The following is a 22,726-nucleotide window of genomic DNA, read 5'->3' as shown; positions in this document are numbered from 1 at the left end:
CTGTGCCGACCAGTGTTTCACTACTTGCATCCTACACATTAGGGATAATTCACTTTATTTAGGATAGAGCGACCACAGTGGTTCTATCTTTCCTCCCACAGTAATGGTTCTTCCCTCCCATATTGCAAAGACAAAGGCATTGTGACAGCGTAGGTGACCCCCCCCCCCCCCCCAGAGGAGGGGGCACCTGAGGCCAGGATCGAACCTGGGGTCACGAGGCAGCAACCCATATAGCCCAACCACACCACAAACCTATACATCTCCGCAATGTGGGAGGAAACCGGATCACCCGGAGAAACCGCACGCTGCCACAGGGAACACCCGAGGTCAGGATCAAACTCGGGTCTCTGGCACTGTCAGGTAGCAACTCTGCCGTGACGTCACTGTGCCATCGCAAGGTACTGTTTATTTTATGCCCTTTATTGTTTATTGTTTAGTGTATGTTTATTGGGTGTTTTTCCATTACTACTGTACGTAAACCCCCTTATTCAGCTATAGCAGTAATAACGGACACTATCTCCCCCTGTATGGTCCATTATAGCGAGGGTTTACTGTACATTTTCTACTACCTAATAACACTTTACTGATTGTGTCAGACTCAATGGCATCTCATTAATGATTTTTGTATTCTCCATGCTACCTCATTATTGATTTATGATTCCTCCTGACATCTCATACTTGTCTGGCTCTTTAAGCTATGTATTGGCTTTTTTGATTTTGACGTTCATGGGTATTTTGCTTTGGATGTGATAAAGAATGAAAGTAACATCTCAGAAACAGCTGTAAATTAGGATTAGGAAGATGGAAGAATTTGAAAGATTATAATCACGATGTAGTCCTGAATTAATGGCTTGAATTGCAGGCTTCAAGGTCCTTTGCTAATCTGACAGATCTTATCTGAGGGATAAGATAAATATCTTTTGTGGGATTGTTAAATTTCACAGGTTTAGGGAATGCTCCATTATATGGGAAAATAGCAACGGTAATTATTTTATTTAAAGCCAGTTAGCTTAACATCTGCCATGAGGGGTACGGGGGTGAATAATTATTACTAAAGATGTTTGTAGCAGTACACTGAAAAAAATTCACAATAATCAGGCAAAGTCAAAATGTTTGGTGAAAGAAACCATATGTGTCCAGTTTATTGAAGTTTTTTATGTGCAGTGGATGAAGGGGAACTGGTGGATGTACTATATTTAGATTTGCAGAATGTATTTGATGCTTTGCTGCATGAAAGGTTGGTGTAAAAGATAAAAGCTCATGGTGTAGAAGGTAATATATTAACGATAGGATTGGCTGACTGTCATTAAACCTGGTGTTGCAATAAGTGGGTCACCTGTGGCTGACAAACCTAATGAGTGGTAAGCTCAATTAATAATAATCTATATTAAAAAAATTAGATAGACGCATTGAAGGAAGGACTGCTAAATTCCCCAATGACACAAAGTAGAAAAATAGGTTGAGCAGAGAACATAGGGAGTAAGGAGGCTACAAAGGGATAGATCTGGCTTGATTATATTTATGATTTGATTGGATAGCATGCAAATTAAAGCTTTTCACAATACTTCGGTCCACGTAACAATAATAAAATTAAACCTACGCAAATAAGTACATCTCACACTATGATTCAAAACAATGTTTAGGAAGGATCTGCAGATGCTGGTTTAAACCGAAGATAGACGCAAAAAACTGGAGTAACTCAACGGGACAAGCAGCATCTCTGGAGAGAAGGAATGGGTGACGTTTCAAGTTAAGACCCTTCTTCAGACTGGTTAGGGATAAGGGAAACGAGAGATATAGACGATGATGTAGAGATAAAGAACAATGAATAAAAGATATGCAACAAAATAACGATGGTAAAGGAAACAGGCCATTGTTAGCTGTTTAAGGTACACAAAATTGCTGGAGAAAGCGGGTGCAGCAGCATCTATGGAGCGAAGGAAATAGGTGACGTTTCGGGCCGAAACCCTTCTTCAGACTTTTATTGGGTGAAAACGAGAACCCAGTATGACTTGGGTGGGGGACAGATAGAGAGAGAGGGAATGCAGGGACTATCTGAAGTGAGAGAAATAATTTCATACCACTGGGCTGCAAGCTGCCCCAAGCAAAATATGAGATGCTGTTCCTTCAATTTGCGTTTAGCCTCAACAATCCACCCATGCAGAACTCATGGACTTCAACTTCACCACCAATTTCCATCCTGCTCTCAAATTTACTTGGACCATCTCAGACACCTTCCTCCCCTTTCTTGATCACAGTCTCCATCACAGGTAATAGACTTTCGACTGATGTCTATTACAAACCCACTGACTCACATAACTATCTCGAGTACACTTCTTCCGACCCTGGTTCCTGCAAAGACTCTATACCCTATATACCCTCTATTCCCAATTCCACCGTCTATGCGACATCTGCGTCCAAGATGAGGTGTTCCATACCAGGACATCCAAAATGTCCTCATTCTCTAGGGAGCAGGGATTCCCCTCTCCCATCATTGATGAGGCCCTCACTCGTGTCTCGTCGGTACCCCGCAGCTCCGCCCTTGCTCCTCCTCCGTCTAGTCGCAACAGAGACAGAGTCTCCCTAGTCCTTACCTTCCACCCCATCAGCCATTGCATGCAGCACATAATCCTCTGAAATTTCCGCCACCTCCAACGGGATCCCACCACCAGCCAGATTTCCCCCCCCCCCTTTCCGCAGAGATCGTTCCCTCCGCAAATCCCTGGTTAACTCATCCCTTCCCACCCAGGTACTTTCACCTGTAACCGCAGAAGATGCAACACCTGTTCCTATACCTCCTCCCTCAACTCTGACCAGGGACCCCGACAGTCCTTTCAGGTTAGGCAGAGGTTCACTTGCACCTCTTCCGACGTCATCTACTGTCACTCAGTCCACCTGAACCTACCTGATCTCCTGGTTGCTAAACACTTTAATTCTCCTTTCCATTCCCACACAGACCTTTCTGTCCTAGTTCTCCTCCATTGTCAGTGTGAGGCTAAACGCAAATTGGAGGAACAGCTTCTCATATTCGCTTGGATAGTTTACAGCCCAGTGGTATGAATATACCACTTCAGGTAACCCCGGGATTTCCTCTCTCTCTATCCCTCCCCCACCCAAGTCGCATTAGCTTCTCGTTTCCACCCAACAAACAGCTAACAATAGCCTGTTTCCTTTATCATCCCAAAATGTCATCCCATTCCTTCTCTCCAGAGATGCTGCCTGTCCCGCTGAGTTCATCCAGTTTTTTCTGTCTATCTATGATTCAAAACAAAATCATTTCAAAACAAAATCCATTTCATATTCACTTGCCCGAGATGACCAGACAAAAACAGTAAAAGACTCACCAATTTATTTAAGTAATTCCGGCTGATTTTCCTAACTTCTCCTTTATATCGTACACATGCAATATCATTCTCAAAGTGCATTTCAACGCGTGGGAGTGGAATCGTAGAGTATGCAAGCCTTGACGGATAACAATACACCAATCTGTCCGTTACCTCGGGCCTCTCCAACTCTTCTGTGAGAAAGCAAACAGTAAAAGTTCATAAACTTGAATCAGAATGAAAACTGAAATATGAAGTTAAATATATAATGTACAAGCTATAAAGTAGACGTACTGTGGGGAATAAAATTGTAAATCAAATATATAAAAATGAATGTTTTCAACATATGAAGAAAAAGTGTAAGTGACTTGAAAGATTTCAGAATGGATCGCCTGGGGAATAAGGAGATTTCTATTAACATTTATGCTATTAAATGTAGGTATGTTGCAAAACCTACCTGAATCGTCGCTGAGAATCTGCCCCAGCCCGTGTGCGCGATTTTGGCGCTGTTTAGAGGGGGCGGGTTTAAAACGCGATTTTTACTAGGCTGTTCCAATCGAAGATGTTCAGCCTAGTAAATCATTAACGAAAAATCGCTGAAAGACCCCGTCGCAAAAGGTATTATTAGTTTTATAGGCCTCGAATAATAGTTATAATAGTTTTAAAATCACTCTCTCAACCCGCGACCTCTCGCAGCCCCAGGGTTTTATAAAGCAAACAATTAAAGGTATGTACCTTATTTTTACATTAAAAAGGGCTTCTTAAGACCCCTTTATACAAAGTTTACTATAGCGAGCAGTTCATTTTGGGCTCTTTATATCCCGCAGTATTTTTCTGGGCATTTGAGGCACAAATCTACCGCAATGTGAACGTTCTAAACCAGCGCGTTCACAGGAACCCACTAGAAAGCTGATTTAAATTGACTTTAATTTACAGCAATTAAACACTAAATTCCTTCCATTTGGCCTATAAATTGATGTAAATGAGATTTAAAAATCATGTTTTATTGTGAATTATTTGTGAATATTATTTGGACACTTAGGCTATTTAAAAATGTTAATCATTTATTAAGAAATGGATAGATGTTTAGATCTAGTAATTGAAGTTTGGAATTAGCTACAATTGGGTAACTAACTAATTATATGCTTTAATTTCAGGTCATCCAAGTAAGATTATTTTATATTTGTTTCAGAATGGTTCAATCTATGATAACTGAAAATTTCATTCAGTTCTCTTAATTTTTAAGAAGGTTATGGGCTTTTGACTGTCCATGATCATAGCTTTTTTGTTATGTCCATAGAAAATCAATAGGGAACAAGATGCTAATTTCCCAGTATGAAAATGGCCATAACGTTTTTATTACTTGAGATATGAAAGTGAATTAGGTGTCAAATTAAACTTCTTTTTATGTTTTATCTGATGAGATAAATTGCAGACTTGATTTTTTAAATCTCAAAATTTTGTAACATTGCTATTAAATGCATTAACATACAGTGCCCTCCATAATGTTTGGGACAAAGACCCATCATTCCAAATGATATCAAGAAATGGTTGAGAAGAAATAAATGAAACAATGGCCGTGGAACCAAACAACCATCTATAGCACCGACTGTGTCTCTAGCCAAGCTGTTCCAGTATTTACATTATTGTTGGTATATACCAGACAATGCAAAAGATTGTTCAGGTACATTCTGCTCACCTCACTCAGGAATAGCCTGCCCAGTGTGAGTTTTGCCACGGCCATTGGATTGCAGGCCTCACCGCTTGTCAGTAGGGGAGCACTTTTGAACTAATTACCATAATTCCAAACGTTTTAAAGTAGTTATTGAGAAAAATAAGACTGGATCCACGTCCTAATTTGGGTCATGGCCGATTTTGGAGGTATTACGTGGAAGCTTGCACAAGTGGAATGGGTAAAGTCTTTTGCTATAAAGGGGAAGGCTGGCAAAAGTGAGATAGCAAGATTACAGGGAAGCATGTTCCTGTTAGGGTGAAGGGGAAGGCTGACAAGTTTAAGTAATCCTGATTGATGAGAGGAGTTGAGGAGCTGGTCCAGAAAGAGAAAGTGGCATATGCCAATTGTTGGTAGTCAGAATCAAACAACCCCCCACCACACCCCCATTCCCAGTGAGTATAATGTTGGAGTATACTTTTAAGAAGGCAATCAGGGGGCTTTCCCGTTTTTGCCACCAAAATGGATAACCTCACATTTATCCACATTATACTGCATCTGCCAAACATTTGCCCACTCACCCAGCCTATCCAAGTCACCTTGCAGTATCCTAGCATCCTCCTCACAGCTAACACTGCCCCCCAGCTTAGTGTCATCCGCAAACTTGGAGATATTGCCTTCAATTCCCTCATCCAGATCATTAATATATATTGTAAATAGCTGGGGTCCCAGCACTGAGCCTTGCGGTACCCCACTAGTAACTGCCTGCCATTGTGAAAAGGACCCGTTTACTCCTACTCTTTGCTTCCTGTTTGCCAGCCAGTTCTCTATCCACATCAATACTGAACCCCCAATGCCGTGTGCTTTAAGTTTGTATGCTAATCTCTTATGTGGGACCTTGTCGAAAGCCTTCTGGAAGTCCAGATACACCACATCCACTGGTTCTCCCCTATCCACGCTACTAGTTACATCCTCGAAAAATTCTATAAGATTCGTCAGACATGATTTACCTTTCGTAAATCCATGCTGACTTTGTCCAATGATTTCACCACTTTCCAAATGTGCTGCTATCCCATCTTTAATAACTGACTCTAGCAGTTTCCCCACTACCGATGTTAGACTAACTGGTCTGTAATTCCCCATTTTCTCTCTCCCTCCCTTCTTAAAAAGTGGGGTTACGTTTGCTACCCGCCAATCTTCAGGAACTACTCCAGAATCTAAAGAGTTTTGAAAGATTATTACTAATGCATCCACTATTTCTGGAGCTACTTCCTTAAGTACTCTGGGATGCAGCCTATCTGGTCCTGGGGATTTATCGGCCTTTAAACCATTCAATTTACCCAACACCACTTCCCAGCTAACCTGGATTTCACTCAATTCCTCCAACTCCTTTGACCCGCGGTCCCCTGCTATTTCAAGCAAATTATTTATGTCTTCCTTAGTGAAGACGGAACCAAAGTAGTTATTCAATTGGTCCGCCATATCCTTGTTCCCCATGATCAACTCACCTGTTTCTGACTGCAAGGGACCTACATTTGTTTTAACTAATCTCTTTCTTTTCACATATCACATTTCACTATAAAAACTTTTGCAGTCAGTTTTTATGTTCCCTGCCAGTTTTCTTTCATAATCTATTTTTCCTTTCCTAATTAAGCCCTTTGTCCTCCTCTGCTGGTCTCTGAATTTCTCCCCGTCCTCCGGTATGCTGCTTTTTCTGGCTAATTTGTACGCATCATCCTTCACCACGGTCATGTTGTACTGTTATTTAAGAGGTAGGGAACTACAGGCCGGTGAGCTTGACTTCAGTGATAGGAAAGATGTTGAGGGACTGGATTGATCTGTATATGGATAGGCAGGGACTGATTAGAGAATGTCAGCCTTGTATGTGGGAAATTGTGTCTTGTAAATCTAATAGAGTTTTTGAAGAGGTTAGGTCACCAAGAGGATCGTTGAGGGCGGGCCTGGACGCTGTCTATATGGACTTTAACAAAGCCATACTTGGAGCAAGGAGTGCAGTTATATTTGTCCAGATATACCAATAAAAGTAGTAGAAAGTAATGTGAATCTTTTATAGGTGAGCAGGAGACGTTATAAAGGTGAATAAGAAATGGCAGTGAAATTAATCAGATATTTTGTATCTGTCTTCATAGAAGGTACAGATCACCTCTAGAAGATAGTGAATGCCAACATTTCTTGTGTGAAAAGGAAACTCAAAGAAATTAGAACAGTAAAGCTCTGTTATCCTGCACACATTGGTCTTTTAATTTTACAGACACTGCGTAGAAAGTTGTCATTCGGCCCACTGAGTCCACACTGACCCATTCAAACTAGCCCAATTTTATCCTACTTTCCCATCGCCTCGCTGTACATTAAGGACAAATGCCAGTTAACCTACAAGCTTGGTGGCCTATGGATGGTGGGGAGAAACCAAAGTACTCAGAGTAAACCAATGCAGTCACAGTGAGAATGTGCAAACACCACACAGGTAAGGATTGAACCCGGGTCTATGGCGCTATGAGGCAGCAACTCTACCAACTGCACCACTGTGCCGTCCAACTTTTCTCAAGGTTGCCTTTAAGAGAAAGGCATGGGGGCTAAACTGATGAGCCAACATAGCAAAGAATGAAACCAAGAGATAAAAGTATAAAAAAGTGATTTAGGAAAAGTTTTGTCAACAGTGTGAATCAAGTAGTAGATGTGAACAAACAAGAGATTGCTTTAGGGAAAGATGAACCGACCTGTTCATTAATATAGGATCAGTCCTTCCTTCACTGCAAAATCACTGACTAATTAATGGCCCGCAGAAGTATTCCAACAGCTACCAAGTTAACTAGAGATGTGCAATGGATGCCTACGATGCTAAACCCACAAAAAAAAATCCTTGCTATTGATTTGTCATTGTCTGCAATAGCTCACCTGACATATTGCATTCACTCAGTACTGCTAAATGCTTGTCTCGGACACGCTTCACATATTCACCAGATATGCAATAGATCTTCCCACAGATTGCTTCTACTGAATCTTTAGCCACTGCTGCTACATGAGGTCCACATTGCTTCCGCAAATGGTCAAGCCGCTCCTGCAAAAAATAAGTGTCAGGACTCATGCAACAGATTAGATCACAATAAATTTTTACAAAGAAACATTTGTAAAGAGTAACTGTGGCAAGAATCTTATTCAGGGCTCAGCTCTCGTACAACCGATCTTATTGCTGCACAGCTTGATCGAGCCGCTGAGCCAATATGCAGTGGCTTCCCCTGAGAGCTTGTGTTGTTTCAGCAAAGCACAGGGCTGAATCCTGCCTGGCCTGGTGGCAGATGAGTGGCATTACAAGAAGTGAACGCAGCAGCCTCATTGAAGACAATCCCTCCAGTATCCATTTGTAACTTTAAAGCCCAATCCACTAGAGTAGACCAACCCTCACTAAGACCAAAACCACTACGTCATTCCAAGATAAAAATTCATTCCGTCACGGCCATAGCTCCTCCATTAAAAAGGTTCTATTAATACAATAATGTTTTCGATTTCATTTCTGTGCCTCAAGTTACATTAAGAAACTAGAATCATACTCATCTGTGTTGTTAAATGTCTAAAATTGTATTCAGGAGAAATGACAGCAAGCAGCATATTGGTGGTGCATATTGTAAATAATTATAGTTGGAAGATCATGATGTCCATCAATGTGCAAAGTTGGTTTGATTCCAGTGTTGCCATTTTGGAACACAATGTTGCATTCCCAAATTCCCCCACCATCTAAGCTTCTTCTTTTTGTGAATGGCGTGCACAGCCTAAAGTTGTAGGACAACTTGTTGTATTTGATCTTATTTGATTGTGCACACCGGGTTGATTGCATTCGTCGAAACAGGGCGGACCTCGTGAAGGTTGCAATCTTCCACACCCCCCATTTAAGCTAATTACCCACAAAATTAATGGTAACAACCTGGTTGATTTCTTCAGCTGCCACTCTTAATTGTTCTTGGATTTTTTGTTGTCTATATATTTTTAAGCTGAAAAAGGAGTAATGTGGCAAGCTCTGAAGAATTGTTTTTGTTAACTTCAAAGCTTCTATACAAACTGACTTTGGAATATAACTCGGTGTTCTCTTTAAAATGCAGCTTGACAGGTAAACAGAAACATAGAATCATAGAACATAGGTGCAGGAGTAGGCCATTCAGCCCTTCGAGCCTGCACCACCATTCAATATGATCATGGCTGATCATCCAACAGTATCCCGTACCTGCCTTCTCTCCATACCCCCTGATCCCTTTAGCCACAAGGGCCACATCTAACTCCCTCTTAAATATAGCTAATGAACTGGCCTCAACTACCTTCTGTGGCAGAGAGTTCCAGAGATTCACCACATTCGCCACTCTCTGTGCGAAAAATGTTTTTCTCATCTCGGTCCTAAAGGATTTCCCCTCTATCCTTAAACTGTGACCCCTTGTCCTGGACTTCCCCAACATCTGGAACAATCCCCCTGCATCTAGCCTGTCCAACCCCTTAAGAATTTTGTACGTTTCTATAAGATCCCCCCCCCTCAATCTAAATTCTAGCGAGTACAAGCTGAGTCTATCCAGTCTTTCCTCATATGAAAGTCTTGACATCCCAGGAATCAGTCTGGTGAACCTTCTCTGCACTCTATGGCAATAATGTCCTTCCTCAGAATAAACAAAGAGCAAATCAAGCTGCTGAAAGACAGGATAAGTGGACAAAGTCCCTCAGCAGGAGGCTATACCCCCTCCCCCCCAGGATGTTTAGGGATATATTCTCCTTTTTGAGCAGCAATGTGACAGACATCTGTACTTGAATGAAGTGTCCTTTATCAGCTGCTGCTGATGCAACCACAATCTCAGTGCAGGGCAAAGAACATATTGCTGGAACGTGGCAAAAATTATTCCTGCCTCCATCTGCAGCTGGAGATATAATCAGCACCCACACTTGACAATTAGTTTTCATTCTCCTTGGCAGACTCCATCAGGTGAAGAAAACTCATGACCCGCTAAATTGGCAGGTTTCCCCATAGTACAGGATGCCATTGACTGCACATAGATCACTTGGGAGAGATATTCTACTCATTCAGTGTCTGGCTGGTGTGCAACAAAATACAATGAATCATGCAGGTCAATACTAGTATCCTGGTTACCAGTCACAGTGTTAAACCTGGTTGGGAATGAGTGTCTGATGACAAACTGGATGATGAACATGTTTATCACGTTCTCAACAGCGATTTACATACAATATATCACGAAGCAGTAACAGGTTGACAATGTGGTTCTAATGCATGGACAACTCTGGAAAAGCCTTGCAATACTTCGCAAAGCAAAAAACAACTTTTCCACCAAGATCCCAGCAAATATCTGAGGACCGAGAGGTTGATGTGCCTTTATGGAAAGCTGTTCATGAAGTACTTATCTAGGGATTACACCAAGTGATCCTGCTTCCCAAAGTCACTGATTATCATACCTTCTGAAGCTTCTGAATTTTGTAGTCGGCAGGGCAGTATCGCCAACTTGGACAATTTTACATTTACATTTATACGTATAAAAGCAATCATAAAGTAAACAGTTAAATCAAATTTCTCAATGAAATCTCATGAATCTGCTTAGATAACTCAATTAAATCTGTTTCAGTGAGAGCTTCCATGGAGTTCTACCAAAATTAATGCAGAATGGCTGATCAAATGCTACTGACTTTCAGTGAGGGATACAGGAGTATCCCTGTATTAGTTCGATGCTAATCTTGAATATTGTGGCTTGGAGGATGGTGTAATGCATGGAACATCTCTCTTCAGGCTTGGCATCTCTTGTTGCACTTATTGCTTCTTTCAAGTAATGCTCAGCATCTTCCATGCCTTTGCATGACCTGATTTCATGACATTTTCATTAACTGCACACAATGTTGATGATTCCCAGAGTCATTTTTTCCTGATGATATTCGAGTGTCCCCACTTTTAGTGAATTCTGGAGATGTTGCTGAAGAGCATTTTGTAGGAAAGATTGGAATATATCATTGCACACCTCATATTTGATGCCTAGATCGATCTCAGATTATCCACCCTATCTTATTATTGAACTGTCACAGAAATTTGATTGCACTGAATGGTTTTCCAGACGATTTCAGAGATTAGTTTAAAGTCAACTACACTGCGATGGATCTTGAATCATGAATTGATTTATTGTGAATCTGTTCCTACTGATTGGTTTCGGAAAGAAAATATCTGGGCTTTAGAGAACCAGAGAGGATTTTACAATAATCCAATAGTTCTATCATCATTGCTATTTAAGGTTTTATTTAATTCATTTAAATTCCCATTTTGCTACAGTGAGTTTTAAGTTCTTATCACCTACCTCTGGATCCACAATCTCATTTTATAATCACTGTGCAGTTGTGCTCTCCAATTACCCCATTAGTCTGTCAACTTTATGACTGGAATTTTCCCTTAAACGCTACTTTTTTGGCCCCTGTTTCTCACTGGCAACCGTCTATCAATCTAATTCTTTCATTAATGCTCACTATGTCATGACCCTCATTATCCCCAACCTGTATTATCATAGTAATAATGCAACCATTGTTCTGTAATCATCCTTTAAGTTTTCCCTTACCATATAGTCTTCTTTTGTCGCAGATGGCTCCTTTCGTAGCCAATTGAAGGTATCTTCAACGTTCCATTTTACAGTTTTCCTGATATCTGGTGTAGCATTCCTGGGAAAGCAGCATACAGTGAGCAGGAGAAAATAGATCCTTACATCGTTACTTACAAATCAGGCAAAAAGAGTCAAGTTCCTTCTCATAGCTCATCAAGTATACCGTCTTTCACTGGAGGTAACTATAATCCACAACCCCAACATAGACTAGAAATTACCAGCATTAATAGCACCAATTCTGCACCCCCCACCCCCATATACAAACACATACTCACAACAACCTAAAATGTAACTTGATCAGCCACCTTGCAAGAGGCTAGATATCCAGCTGTAAGTGACACCAAAAACTTCTCTAATATCCACCAGGATGCAGCACCCTTCAGGTACTTGGACACATGCAACGTCAACAATTTTCAAAAGACTATCATCCAGGGTAAATCAGCCTGCTTAGATATCAAGCAATTCACCATCCTATCATTCATTCCCTCCACTACTAGTGGGCAATGCATACAATACGTTTCATCTACAAAATCCACTGCAGCAATTTGCAATTCCCAGATTGTAATGACTTCTGGTTTACACTTTGCCAATTAGGCTACAAATAATGCTATGGTTTCAGTTCAACAATCTTTCACAATAACTAAAAAAGATGTTGCAAGTTTCCAGTTCTGATGAAGGTCTCTGACAGCCCTTCCTAAACTTGTGATACTTCCCACCTAAAGTTAGGGACAGCAGTTGTGCAGGAATACCTTCACTTCCAAGTTACAAATTATACAAACCAGGAAACATTATTCATCATTGGCGAGTCAAAATCCTGGAATTCATCATTCATCAGCATTGAAGTCCCTTTTTTTAGTAATTGCACATTGTATTCCAAGCGTAGTATCCCCAACAATTTGTACAGTTGCATCATTATTTCTTCTTCATCACACTATCCAAACCAGCCCCCCCCCCCCCCCCCCCCCCCCCATACTTTTAAGGAACGATGCATCTTCACTTCCAAATCTCTCTGCTCTGCAACACTCCCCTGGGGTCTTTCATTTACTGATTTGTACTCATTTACAAATCTCGCCTTAATTTGACATACCAAAATGTCAGCCCTACTTCCAACTGATCTAGATCCTGTTGTAAACTTAGATATCCTTCCTCACTGTTTACTATACCACCAATGTTGGTGTCATCTGCAAATTTACTGAAAACTACTTTGTCATCCAATTGACTTGAATTTGGGGTTGATATTAAGGAACACAACAGCATCCCAGAAAGAGTCAGTCTGATTCCTGATATTTTAAAATCTCAAAATCGATCTTTATATTAATTCTTGGAACATCCGAAAGACCTTATCAGCACGACCGTGAAGATCTCAAAATATACGTGAATACTGATGGTGGAAACAACCCAAGCAGAAGCAACATAAACTAACCTCGATTCAATCATCCGCTTTGCTGATTCTGCATATTTGAAAAGTAATCTTCGGGCTTCTTCCCTGTACTTAATACGAGACAATCTGCAAAGATCAAAGATTTGCATTGATTTCACTGTGTCAATTTCAGGATTGTGAATTATGCGGTTAGTCACATCTCAAAGTCTTTTCTTCGTTAATGGGTGCCCATCAATTCCCCAAGTACAAATATTTATCTATTTATACTTGCCTATCCCCTGGAGACAATATGGTCAAGTTTGAGAAGAGTAGTTTGTTCTTGGTTGTGGGAGGGGTTGTCATGGGATGTTTAGAAAAAGGGAATGTATAGGTACATGGAAAAATACTTGCAAAGGTCTTATATGGAACAAGGGTCTCAGTACAAGAATCACAGGCTAAGACTACAGTCTGCAGTACAAAATAAAATACAACATTACCTGATAGGAATATCATTCATTACTTCTCGAAACATGGAAGGAGATACAATAGGATCACAATCACTGGGCAACAAAGGATCCATGCCCTTGTCGATCACCTTGCGCTCCAAAAGCCAGCGATTAAATGAGTCACGAGGCGGTTCAATCCCTGCCAGAGCAAAGACATTAATGTTAAATAGCACCCGCAGGTCACATTGATATCTTGTCTGGAACCTTAGTTCAGCTTGTCCACTATTTGTACTACAGAATATATTGGACCATTTAACCACAAAAATAAAATTGATTGTTATATACAGAATGTTTGGGACAAAGATCCATATTTTATTTATTTGCCTCTGTACTACACAATTTGAGATTTGTAATAGAAAAAAAATCACATGTGGTTAAAGTGCACATTGTCAGATTTTAATAAAGACCATTTTTATACATTTTGGTTTCACCATCTAGAAATTACAGTAGTGTTCATACATAGTCCCCCCATTTCAGGGCACCGTAATGTTTGGGACACATCAATATCAGGTAAATGAAAGTAGTCATGTTTAGTATTTTGTTGCATAATCTTTGCATGCAACGACTGCTTGAAGTCTGCGATTCATAGACATCACCAGTTGCTGGGTGTCTTCTCTGGTCATGCTCTGCCAGGCCTGCATTTCAGTCATCTTTAGCTTATGCTTGTTTTGGGGGCCAGTCCCCTTCAGTTTTCTCTTCAGCATATAAAAGGCATGCTCAATTGGGTTCAGATCGGGTGATTGACTTGGCCATTCAAGAATTAACCATTCTTAGCTATAAAAAACTCCTTTGTTGCTTTAGCAGTATGTTTGGGATCATTGGCTTGCTGTAGAATGAATCGCCAGCCAATGAGTTTTGAGGCATTTGTTTGAACTTGACCAGATAGAATGTGTCTACACTTCAGAATTCATTATGCTACTACCATCAGCATTTGTATCATCAATGAAGATAAGTGAGCCAATACCTTCAGCAGCCATACATGCCCAGGCCATAACACCCCCACCACCGTGTTTCACAGATGAGGTGATATGCTTTAGATCTTGGGCAGTTCCTTCTCTGTTCCATACTGTGCTCTTGTCATCACCCTGATATAAGTTAATCTCCGTCTCATCTGTACACAAGAGCTTTTTCCAGAACTGTGGTTGCTTTTTTAAGTACTTCTTGGCAAACTGTAACCCGGCCATCCTATTTTTGCGGCTAACCAGTGGTTGGCATCTTGCAGTGTAGCCTTTGTATATCTGTTCATGAAGTCTTTGGCGGACAGTGGTCATTGACAAATCCACACCTGACTCCTGATGAGTGTTTCTGATCTGTCGGACAGGTATTTTTTTTTTTTTCTTTATTATAGCGAGAATTCTACTGTCATCAGCTGTGGAGGTCTTCCTTGGACTGCCAGTCCCTTTGCGATTAGTAAGCTCACCAGTGCTCTCTTTCTTCTTCATGATGTTCCAAACAGTTATTTTGGTAAGCCTAAGGTTTGGCTGATGTCTCTAACAGTTTTATTCTTGTTTCTCAGTCTCATAATGACTTATTTTACTTTCATTGGCACAACTTTGGTCCTCATGTTGATAAACAGCAATAAAAGTGTCCAAAGGTGATGGAAAGACTGGAGGAAAGAATAAGTGCTCAGAGCTCTCTTATACCTGCATTAAGCACACCTGAGCAATTACAAACGCCTGTGAAGCCATGGGGTCCAAACATTATGGTGTTCTGAAATAAGGAGACTATATATAAACACAGCTGTAATTTCTACATGATGAAACCAAAATGTATAAAAATGACCTTTAATAAAATCTGACAATGTGCACTTAAACCACATGTGATTTTTCCTATTACAAATCTCAAATTGTGGAGTACAGTGGCAAATAAATACATGATGGGTTTTTGTCCTAAACATTATGGAGGGCACTGTAGGCAATGAAACAATTGAAATTCAGAGGAGTACATGTGCTTTGAAAGTAATTTGGTACAGGAAAATATCTGCCAGATTTTATCAGTGGCGAGCTGATTGATTTCAGTGTGATTGCCAGCAACACATTTTAACCAGCTTCAACTTAGAGGCTAGGTTTATGCTTTTTCCCCAACTGCCATCCAATCTGCTGTTGGAAAAATCTATAATGGTTGTTATGTTTGAAAACTAATGGGCTTCACAGTTTGACTACAATTTTTCCCAAATCAAAATTCACTGTCTTGGCTGACACATAAGACATGGTCCAAATCGCGTCTGATTTCTAGCAACAGTCAGAACCTTCTTGAGAAACAATATGATCCCAAAAAAAAAAATTCAGCCAAATCCTGCAGTCTTCCCTTACGCTATCCTATAAGAACCCTGTTAGTGAAAAGAGGGGACCTGCATTTATATTGCACCTTTCATACTGTCAGGACAGTGGTCTGAACAACCAGTTCTGAAATATTGCATTTGTTGCAGTATTGAGAAAGTCAATTGTGGTTTAGCTAGTATCAACACATAATAGAGATAAATGAACTGTTAATCGGTTTCATGGAATAATATTGTCTCGAGTACTATTTTTTATTCAGATGATGCAAAGATACCTGAGGGACTTCAAAGACTGTTTGGGTTCCAAAAAATCACTGGCTATCAAAGGCCCTTAATCCTTTATTGGGTTCGGTCCACTAAAGTTTGGTACAGTGAAAAGGTATTTTATTGAATCACAATTCATAGGGGTCTTGATAGGATCGACTTTTGGAAAATCTTTCCTCTTGTGAGAAAATCTGGAACTTAAGTTTAAGTGGAACTTAGAACAGAAAATCTGTTTTAAGATAAAGAGTCACTTTTGAAGACAGAGATGACATTTCTCCTCACACAGGGTCAAGATTCTTTGGAATTCTCCTCCTCAAAGAACAGTCTTTGAATATTTTTAAGGCAGACGCAGGTACGAAAAGCAATGATAGGTAACTTCAGGTAGGCAACAATGCTGGGTAGAGCAACAATGAAGTCAATCACAAACTCATAATATGGTGAAGCAGGATTTAATGCCAAGTGACAACCTCTTGCTCCTAATTCATATGTTTGAGTGGTAAGTTGAAAGGAAGGTAAATTAACCAACCTGCACTGGAAAACAATCCACAGCCTGAAGTGTTTTTATCTCATTAAGATATCACATTTTTGGGGGGCATATGAAGAGGAGCAGCAAGAGAACACTTCTGCATCCTTACCAGATATAGGGATTACCTTCTCTCTGTTGACACAGCTCTTGATAGTGTTGTCTCAGTTTTATTGTCAATTGTGATCGTAGCATTTCTACATCCGGGTGTGGCGGAAGTAGCTCAAATGGAGCACGCTCCTTAATTACTGCATTTGTTGGAATATCAAGGTCCCAGTAAACACTGCAACACAGAATTGTAACCAGTGATTCACAATACATTTATATAATGAGCTGCCTCTTAAATAGCAGTATAATTCATAAAATGAACTCTATTGCCTAGAAGCTGAATTGTACAATGCCGTCTTTTCCAACACATTGCAACTAAAAACCAATGCAATCTCAACGATTTGTGCAGTTCAGGGAATTTGATCCAGCTGCTTTCACTCGTGATCCACACCAGCACACATTGACTACTTCACAGAACGCGTGCAGAATGGTTCTATTCACTATGCAAAATGATGACAGTTGTGGCAGGTGAATTTGGTCCGTGTTTTTCTATTTCGGCATTTTCTACTTTAGCAATGTTATCGCTCACTCACAGGCAAGCACCTTTCTTACCAGTCTATTCAGGGCAGTTGTGAAATTTAAAGCGTTCCTCGCACAATTGATGCACTCTGTATTTCCTGGCCTTTAATAATAATAATAATAATAATCTTATTTATATAGCACATTTTTAGTCAACTTGCATTGACCCAAAGTGCTTCACATAATTACATTACATTTACACACAGGCAAAGGTGGGTGAAGTGTCTTGCCCCAAGGACACAACGACAGTATGCACTCCAAGCGGGATTCGAACCGGCTACCTTCCGGTCGCCAGCCGAACACTTAGCCCATTGTGCCATCTGTCGTCCCATCGGCCTTTGGACCAGAGAACAGCATCCATACCATTTATCCGGCGGGGGGGGGGGGGGGGGGGGGGGCGGTACGCTACTGTATTAAGGAGGTTATTGGTCCCCTGCAGTTTTGAACACATTCTTGAGCAAAAACCAGTTCAATGAGCAGAAACCAAATTTATGTAATTTCCTTTTGTCTTTCATTATAATGGACTTATAGAGCACAGAAACAGGCCCTTCAGCCCAACTTGTGTCTGCTGTGCTTGCTTGATGTTCTGTACAATTCTACATGGAGATGTGTGCAAGTGGTAGAAGGTGGTTAAGGGGAGGGGATATGCGCAGATGGTAGTAGAAGCTGTCTGGATATACTATCAGGCTCAACCTGACTGACCACAAATTCGACTCATTCCACCCCATGTGCTCTGCTGGGCCTTAAAAGCACACGTCCAAAGCTGGGGCTGCAATGAATGATTCACCTCCTGACTCCTCAAGACCTTTCCAAAGTATGTTAGGAGTGTGATGGAATACTCCTCGTTTGCAGAGATGACGGACGTGTCAAAACACAAAGCCATCCAGGACAAAGCAGCCCCTTTGACTGGCACCCCATCTATCACCCAGAATATATATTTCATTCACCAGTACATAATAGCTGCAGCGTTTACTGTCTCCAAAGTAGGGTTGCTTTCTGATTAACTGATTAATTGAAATTGAAACTCATTAATTCTTGGCAATTTAACTTTATTTTTCAAATGTAAACCTACTTTACACTGTCATGAGGTAAGAAGTCAAAAAACATGATATCAACGGTTTCATCACTCATCTTGTGCGCAACTTTGTGACAAAGCAGTCAGCAGCACTCAAACATCTTTCCGACTCAACTAAGCTAAGAGGAATTGTCATGAGTGCTCTGTACACCTTTTCAAGTGTGCGTGGGTGTTTCAACATGCTTTCCAGGACTACCATTTCTCACCTCAATATCTTCAAAATGGCTAGCATGTTTGAAAATAACCCTATTGGCGCCAGATTCTTGGCATTCTTTCTGAAGAGAAACGCATCAAGCTCTTTTGATTTACTTTGCTGCACAGTGGTCTCAACTTGATTATTATCTTCTTCACCATTGTCATCATATAATTCAACTTTGAGAACAGCCACATGTAAATGTCTCTTGCAATTTTGACAAGATCATTTGTTGGTGGGAATGCAAGTGAAGACTTCCAGGCTGAGTCATAATACATTGATCAGTTTCGTCCTTTTTCAGCAGGCATTCAACCATTGAGACGCATGTCACGCTGATTTCTCTTTGAGGACCATGCGCCTAAATTGAGTGAAAAGCGGTCCCCAGATTCCAGTATTTCCTTCAATTCCTGCTCCATTTCTTCCTGGATTTTTGTTCCAAACTTCAAGATCATATCACAAATTCCTTCTCTCGTACTTTGGATGGTCAGCCATTTTTTATGTCAACACTTTTGGCCTAAGTTGCAAACGTACAATAGCAAACTCAGGGGTTTCTGTTGATTTCTGCTTGAAATGCGGAAGAATTGTTCCCGGAATTATGCCGGTTGGAATGCCAACTGATTTGTTTGGACATTGGGTCAACTTTAACGACATGTTTGTGTTCCAGATGATATTTGAATGATGACAGGAATGGCTCATATTTGAAAGCTGTTTCGCAACATTTGCACTTCACAAAATTCCTATTGTGTTTCTTCACAAGAAAGTTCCGCTAAACGTCCGACTTCTTGCCTTGAAAATCAATAGTTATCCGACATCTTGCTGTTCAAAATTTTCTGAATGCATTTTACTAATTATGTTTACATTTTTGCTTAGCTTTTCAGGATAAACTGGCTGCAAAGTCACCATTTTTTTTTACAAAACAAGGAATTCTCGTATCTTCCTGGGGGGCAGTGTTAGCTGTGAGGAGGATGCTAGGAGACTGCAAGGTGACTTGGATATGCTGGGTGAGTGGGCTAATGTTTGGCAGATGCAGTATAATGTGGATAAATGTGAGGTTATCCATTTTGGTGGCAAAAACAGGAAAGCAGACTGTTATCTAAATGGTGGCCGATTAGGAAAAGGGGAGATGCAGCGAGACCTGGGTGTCATGGTACACCAGTCATTGAAAGTAGGCATGCAGGTGCAGCAGGCAGTGAAGAAAGCGAATGGTATGTTAGCTTTCATAGCAAAAGGATTTGAGTATAGGGGCAGGGAGGTTCTACTGGAGTATTGCGTACAGTTTTGGTCTCCAAATCTGAGGAAGAACATTATTGCCATAGAGGGAGTGCAGAGAAGGTTCACCAGACTGATTCCTGGGATGTCAGGACTGTCTTATGAAGAAAGACTGGATAGACTTGGTTTATACTCTCTAGAATTTAGGAGATTGAGAGGGGATCTTATAGAAACTTACAAAATTCTTAAGGGGTTGGACAGGCTAGATGCAGGAAGATTGTTCCAGATGTTGGGGAAGTCCAGGACAAGGGGTCACAGCTTAAGGATAAGGGGGAAATCCTTTAAAACCGAGATGAGAAAAACTTTTTTCACACAGAGAGTGGTGAATCTCTGGAACTCTCTGCCACAGATGGTAGTTGAGGCCAGTTCATTGGCTATATTTAAGAGGGAGTTAGATGTGGCCCTTGTGGCTAAAGGGATCAGAGGGTATGGAGAGAAGGCAGGTACGGGATACTGAGTTGGATGATCAGCCATGATCATATTGAATGGCGGTGCAGGCTCGAAGGGCCGAATGGCCTACTCCTACACCTAATTTCTATGTTTCTATGTTTCCTATTCTAGTACTAGCTTTAGAGAGGAGAGAGTTTAGAAATGTAATCACTTTAATCAATGATGACTTTCATGAATTATTTTTTGAAAAACATATTAATCAGAACAGCCTCACTCCACAGCGCACTGCAAATACTTATCCATATTATTCCAGCAGCGCCTCCCAAACCCATAACCTCTTGAGATGGCAGATATTTGATGGTCACAGATATTCATCACTGTGCATTTCATCTATATAATTAATTTTAAAGCAATCAGCACATATCAGATTTCCAGCAATTTCTCGGTTCTGCAGTTCACAATTCCTGTATTTTCTTTTTTTTCTCCCCTGCCCTCATTGATTTCTCTCTACTTGCACTTCTCTAGACAGATCGTCAGTGATTAACAAGTATTCATTATTCTGCCTTACATGGCTTCTAGTTTTTATGTCACCTAGACAGTCTTGGCATCCATGATCAACCCATTTATTCCCTCGCCCTCGCTTCAATCTATATAATGTTTGGTTTCCCATTTTGAGTGTTCTGATGTAAATCTATCAACCTGAATCACTTCCCTTTCCATATAGGATGGCAAATCAGCTAAGAGTCAGCAGCATTTTCCATTTCCAGGTTTCCAGCATTTGTAATCTTTTTGCTTTTTGATTACAGGTATAATACCCCTGACTTGCATTATTTGTTGACTTGTCTCAGACTGCACCCTTTGGAGATTACCAATCTTGGATACAGATTCCTGATAACTTGAATAAAGTTCAGGCTTCACTAAAGCACCAATGTGAATGAATTGTTTGCTGGTAGTTTTATGATATGACTACTTCCACCCAATATCTTTGCAGAACAGCAAATCTGCCACGGTCAGTTGGAGCTCCCAGTTGCTAACCATTATATCTCCCTTCCCATTCTGACCCTTTTGTCCTTGGCCTCCTCCATTGCCAAAGGCCACGTACAAATTGGAAGAACAGCACCAGATATTCCCCTTGGGCATCTTATAATTATATGAGCATTGAATGCTCCAAGTAATACCCCAAACTTTCTATTTACCCAGCCCCCACCCCATTACGTAAGCATTTCTCCCACCATGTTCCACCACCCTAGTCACCCCGCTCCTTTCGCCTCTTCCACATGCCCATATCCCATCCCTGAGTCCCATGTTTCCCTTTTATCTGTCTCTTTCTCCTCCTCTTTGTCTCCTTCCACCCATTTTCCTCCCTCCGGCTTTACATTTAATTCCTCCTTTCCGTTACTTATCCAACACCCTTTTGTCTCCTTTTCACCTCTAGACCACCTATCTGCCAATCAATCCCCCCCCCCACCATTATCCACCTATCACTTACCAGGCTTTGCCCCACCCCCACACCTCTGTTCTACCTTTCTTCCCCCTACTCTTTCAGTCTAAGGAATGGTCCCGGCCCGAAACATCATCTTTCATTTCCCTCCACAGGTGCTGCCTGAACCACTGAGTTAATCCAGTATAGGCTGTGGGCCGAGGATCAAAAATGTATCTAGTAATCCATTTTCGTGACCCACGTCTCGGAACTACATGGAATTTTGCCCAGATTTAGATTAAATATAATTGAGAAGGAAGTCATAACTCGTCAGTGCCAAAAGTTGCACATTAATTAATTAAACTAATTAGAAAATGAGATCGGAAAAGTAAGCGCCATCTAGTATCCAATGCCCATAAACACCTATTTCCGTGTTGCAGTCTATTTAAACTATATATTATTATACCATCTGTATACGACTTGTGAATATGACTGTAATCATATATAATTATGTATAATTGTATTCTATAAAAATAATATAATAAATATAATTGTGAGGTTTTTTTTAATGAACTGCCGCAGATGTCCTCCTGAACCAGCCTAATTAATAGGTCAGGGCAGTTCTTATGGGTTCCCCCGTTTACTGAACCCCACTGACTGCTAGTGTGCAGAGTGGGGGATCACGGCCATAGTGGGACTGGGGCAGGGTCAGGCTGGGGGAAGGCTAAGGCAGGAAAATGCCTAACCCTCACCACCGACGGCCCGACCGACAGATTGACTGACAGACAGACTAACAAACAGACTGACCCTAATCCTAGCTCTACATTTGTTATGTATCATTTTTATTTACCAGTACACATTATAACATTATAAAGATAAATCAAATGAAAAACTAAATTATCAGCAAGGTTAGCATTATCTTTATCCTTGGAAACCTTGTTATTGCTATTGATGTCATGAGGAGGCAGCCATGATCCCAGCGTCCTCGCTGCCTAGCGACCATAAAACAAAGCGCGGGATTGGCCAATTTGCGTCTGACCTCAATGTCAAACGTGCATTGATTGGGCAATTACTACTCAGAAAATTTGAGGTTTTTCGCATATTTCTTAAAAATGTGCAGGTTTTGTTCTTGATGAGTTTCAGGTATGATTTACATAATATTTTTACACAATATGTTAAAAA

At 40.8% G+C, this 22,726-nt stretch overlaps 1 protein-coding gene across 9 annotated transcripts in view; it reads right to left on the bottom strand.

The window, feature by feature from the left end:
• The window catches only part of pcif1 (phosphorylated CTD interacting factor 1), a 100,353-nt gene that overhangs the window by 24,665 nt on the left and 52,962 nt on the right, over nucleotides 1-22,726 (bottom strand). For all 9 annotated transcript variants that reach the window (XM_055652065.1, XM_055652067.1, XM_055652060.1 and 6 more), the window contains 6 exons: nucleotides 16,699-16,853; nucleotides 13,497-13,644; nucleotides 13,063-13,146; nucleotides 11,598-11,697; nucleotides 7,912-8,074; nucleotides 3,345-3,517 (listed from right to left, as the gene is read on the bottom strand). In XM_055652065.1, the coding sequence (XP_055508040.1) occupies nucleotides 3,345-3,517; nucleotides 7,912-8,074; nucleotides 11,598-11,697; nucleotides 13,063-13,146; nucleotides 13,497-13,644; nucleotides 16,699-16,853 (823 nt within the window). The remainder of the gene's footprint in view (nucleotides 1-3,344; nucleotides 3,518-7,911; nucleotides 8,075-11,597; nucleotides 11,698-13,062; nucleotides 13,147-13,496; nucleotides 13,645-16,698; nucleotides 16,854-22,726) is intronic.

This window comes from Leucoraja erinacea, chromosome 21, assembly GCF_028641065.1.
Source record: "Leucoraja erinacea ecotype New England chromosome 21, Leri_hhj_1, whole genome shotgun sequence".
Taxonomy (NCBI): domain Eukaryota; kingdom Metazoa; phylum Chordata; class Chondrichthyes; order Rajiformes; family Rajidae; genus Leucoraja; species Leucoraja erinaceus.
The sequence above is the reverse complement of the archived record's forward strand: the minus strand, read 5'-3'. Positions and strand labels throughout refer to the sequence as shown.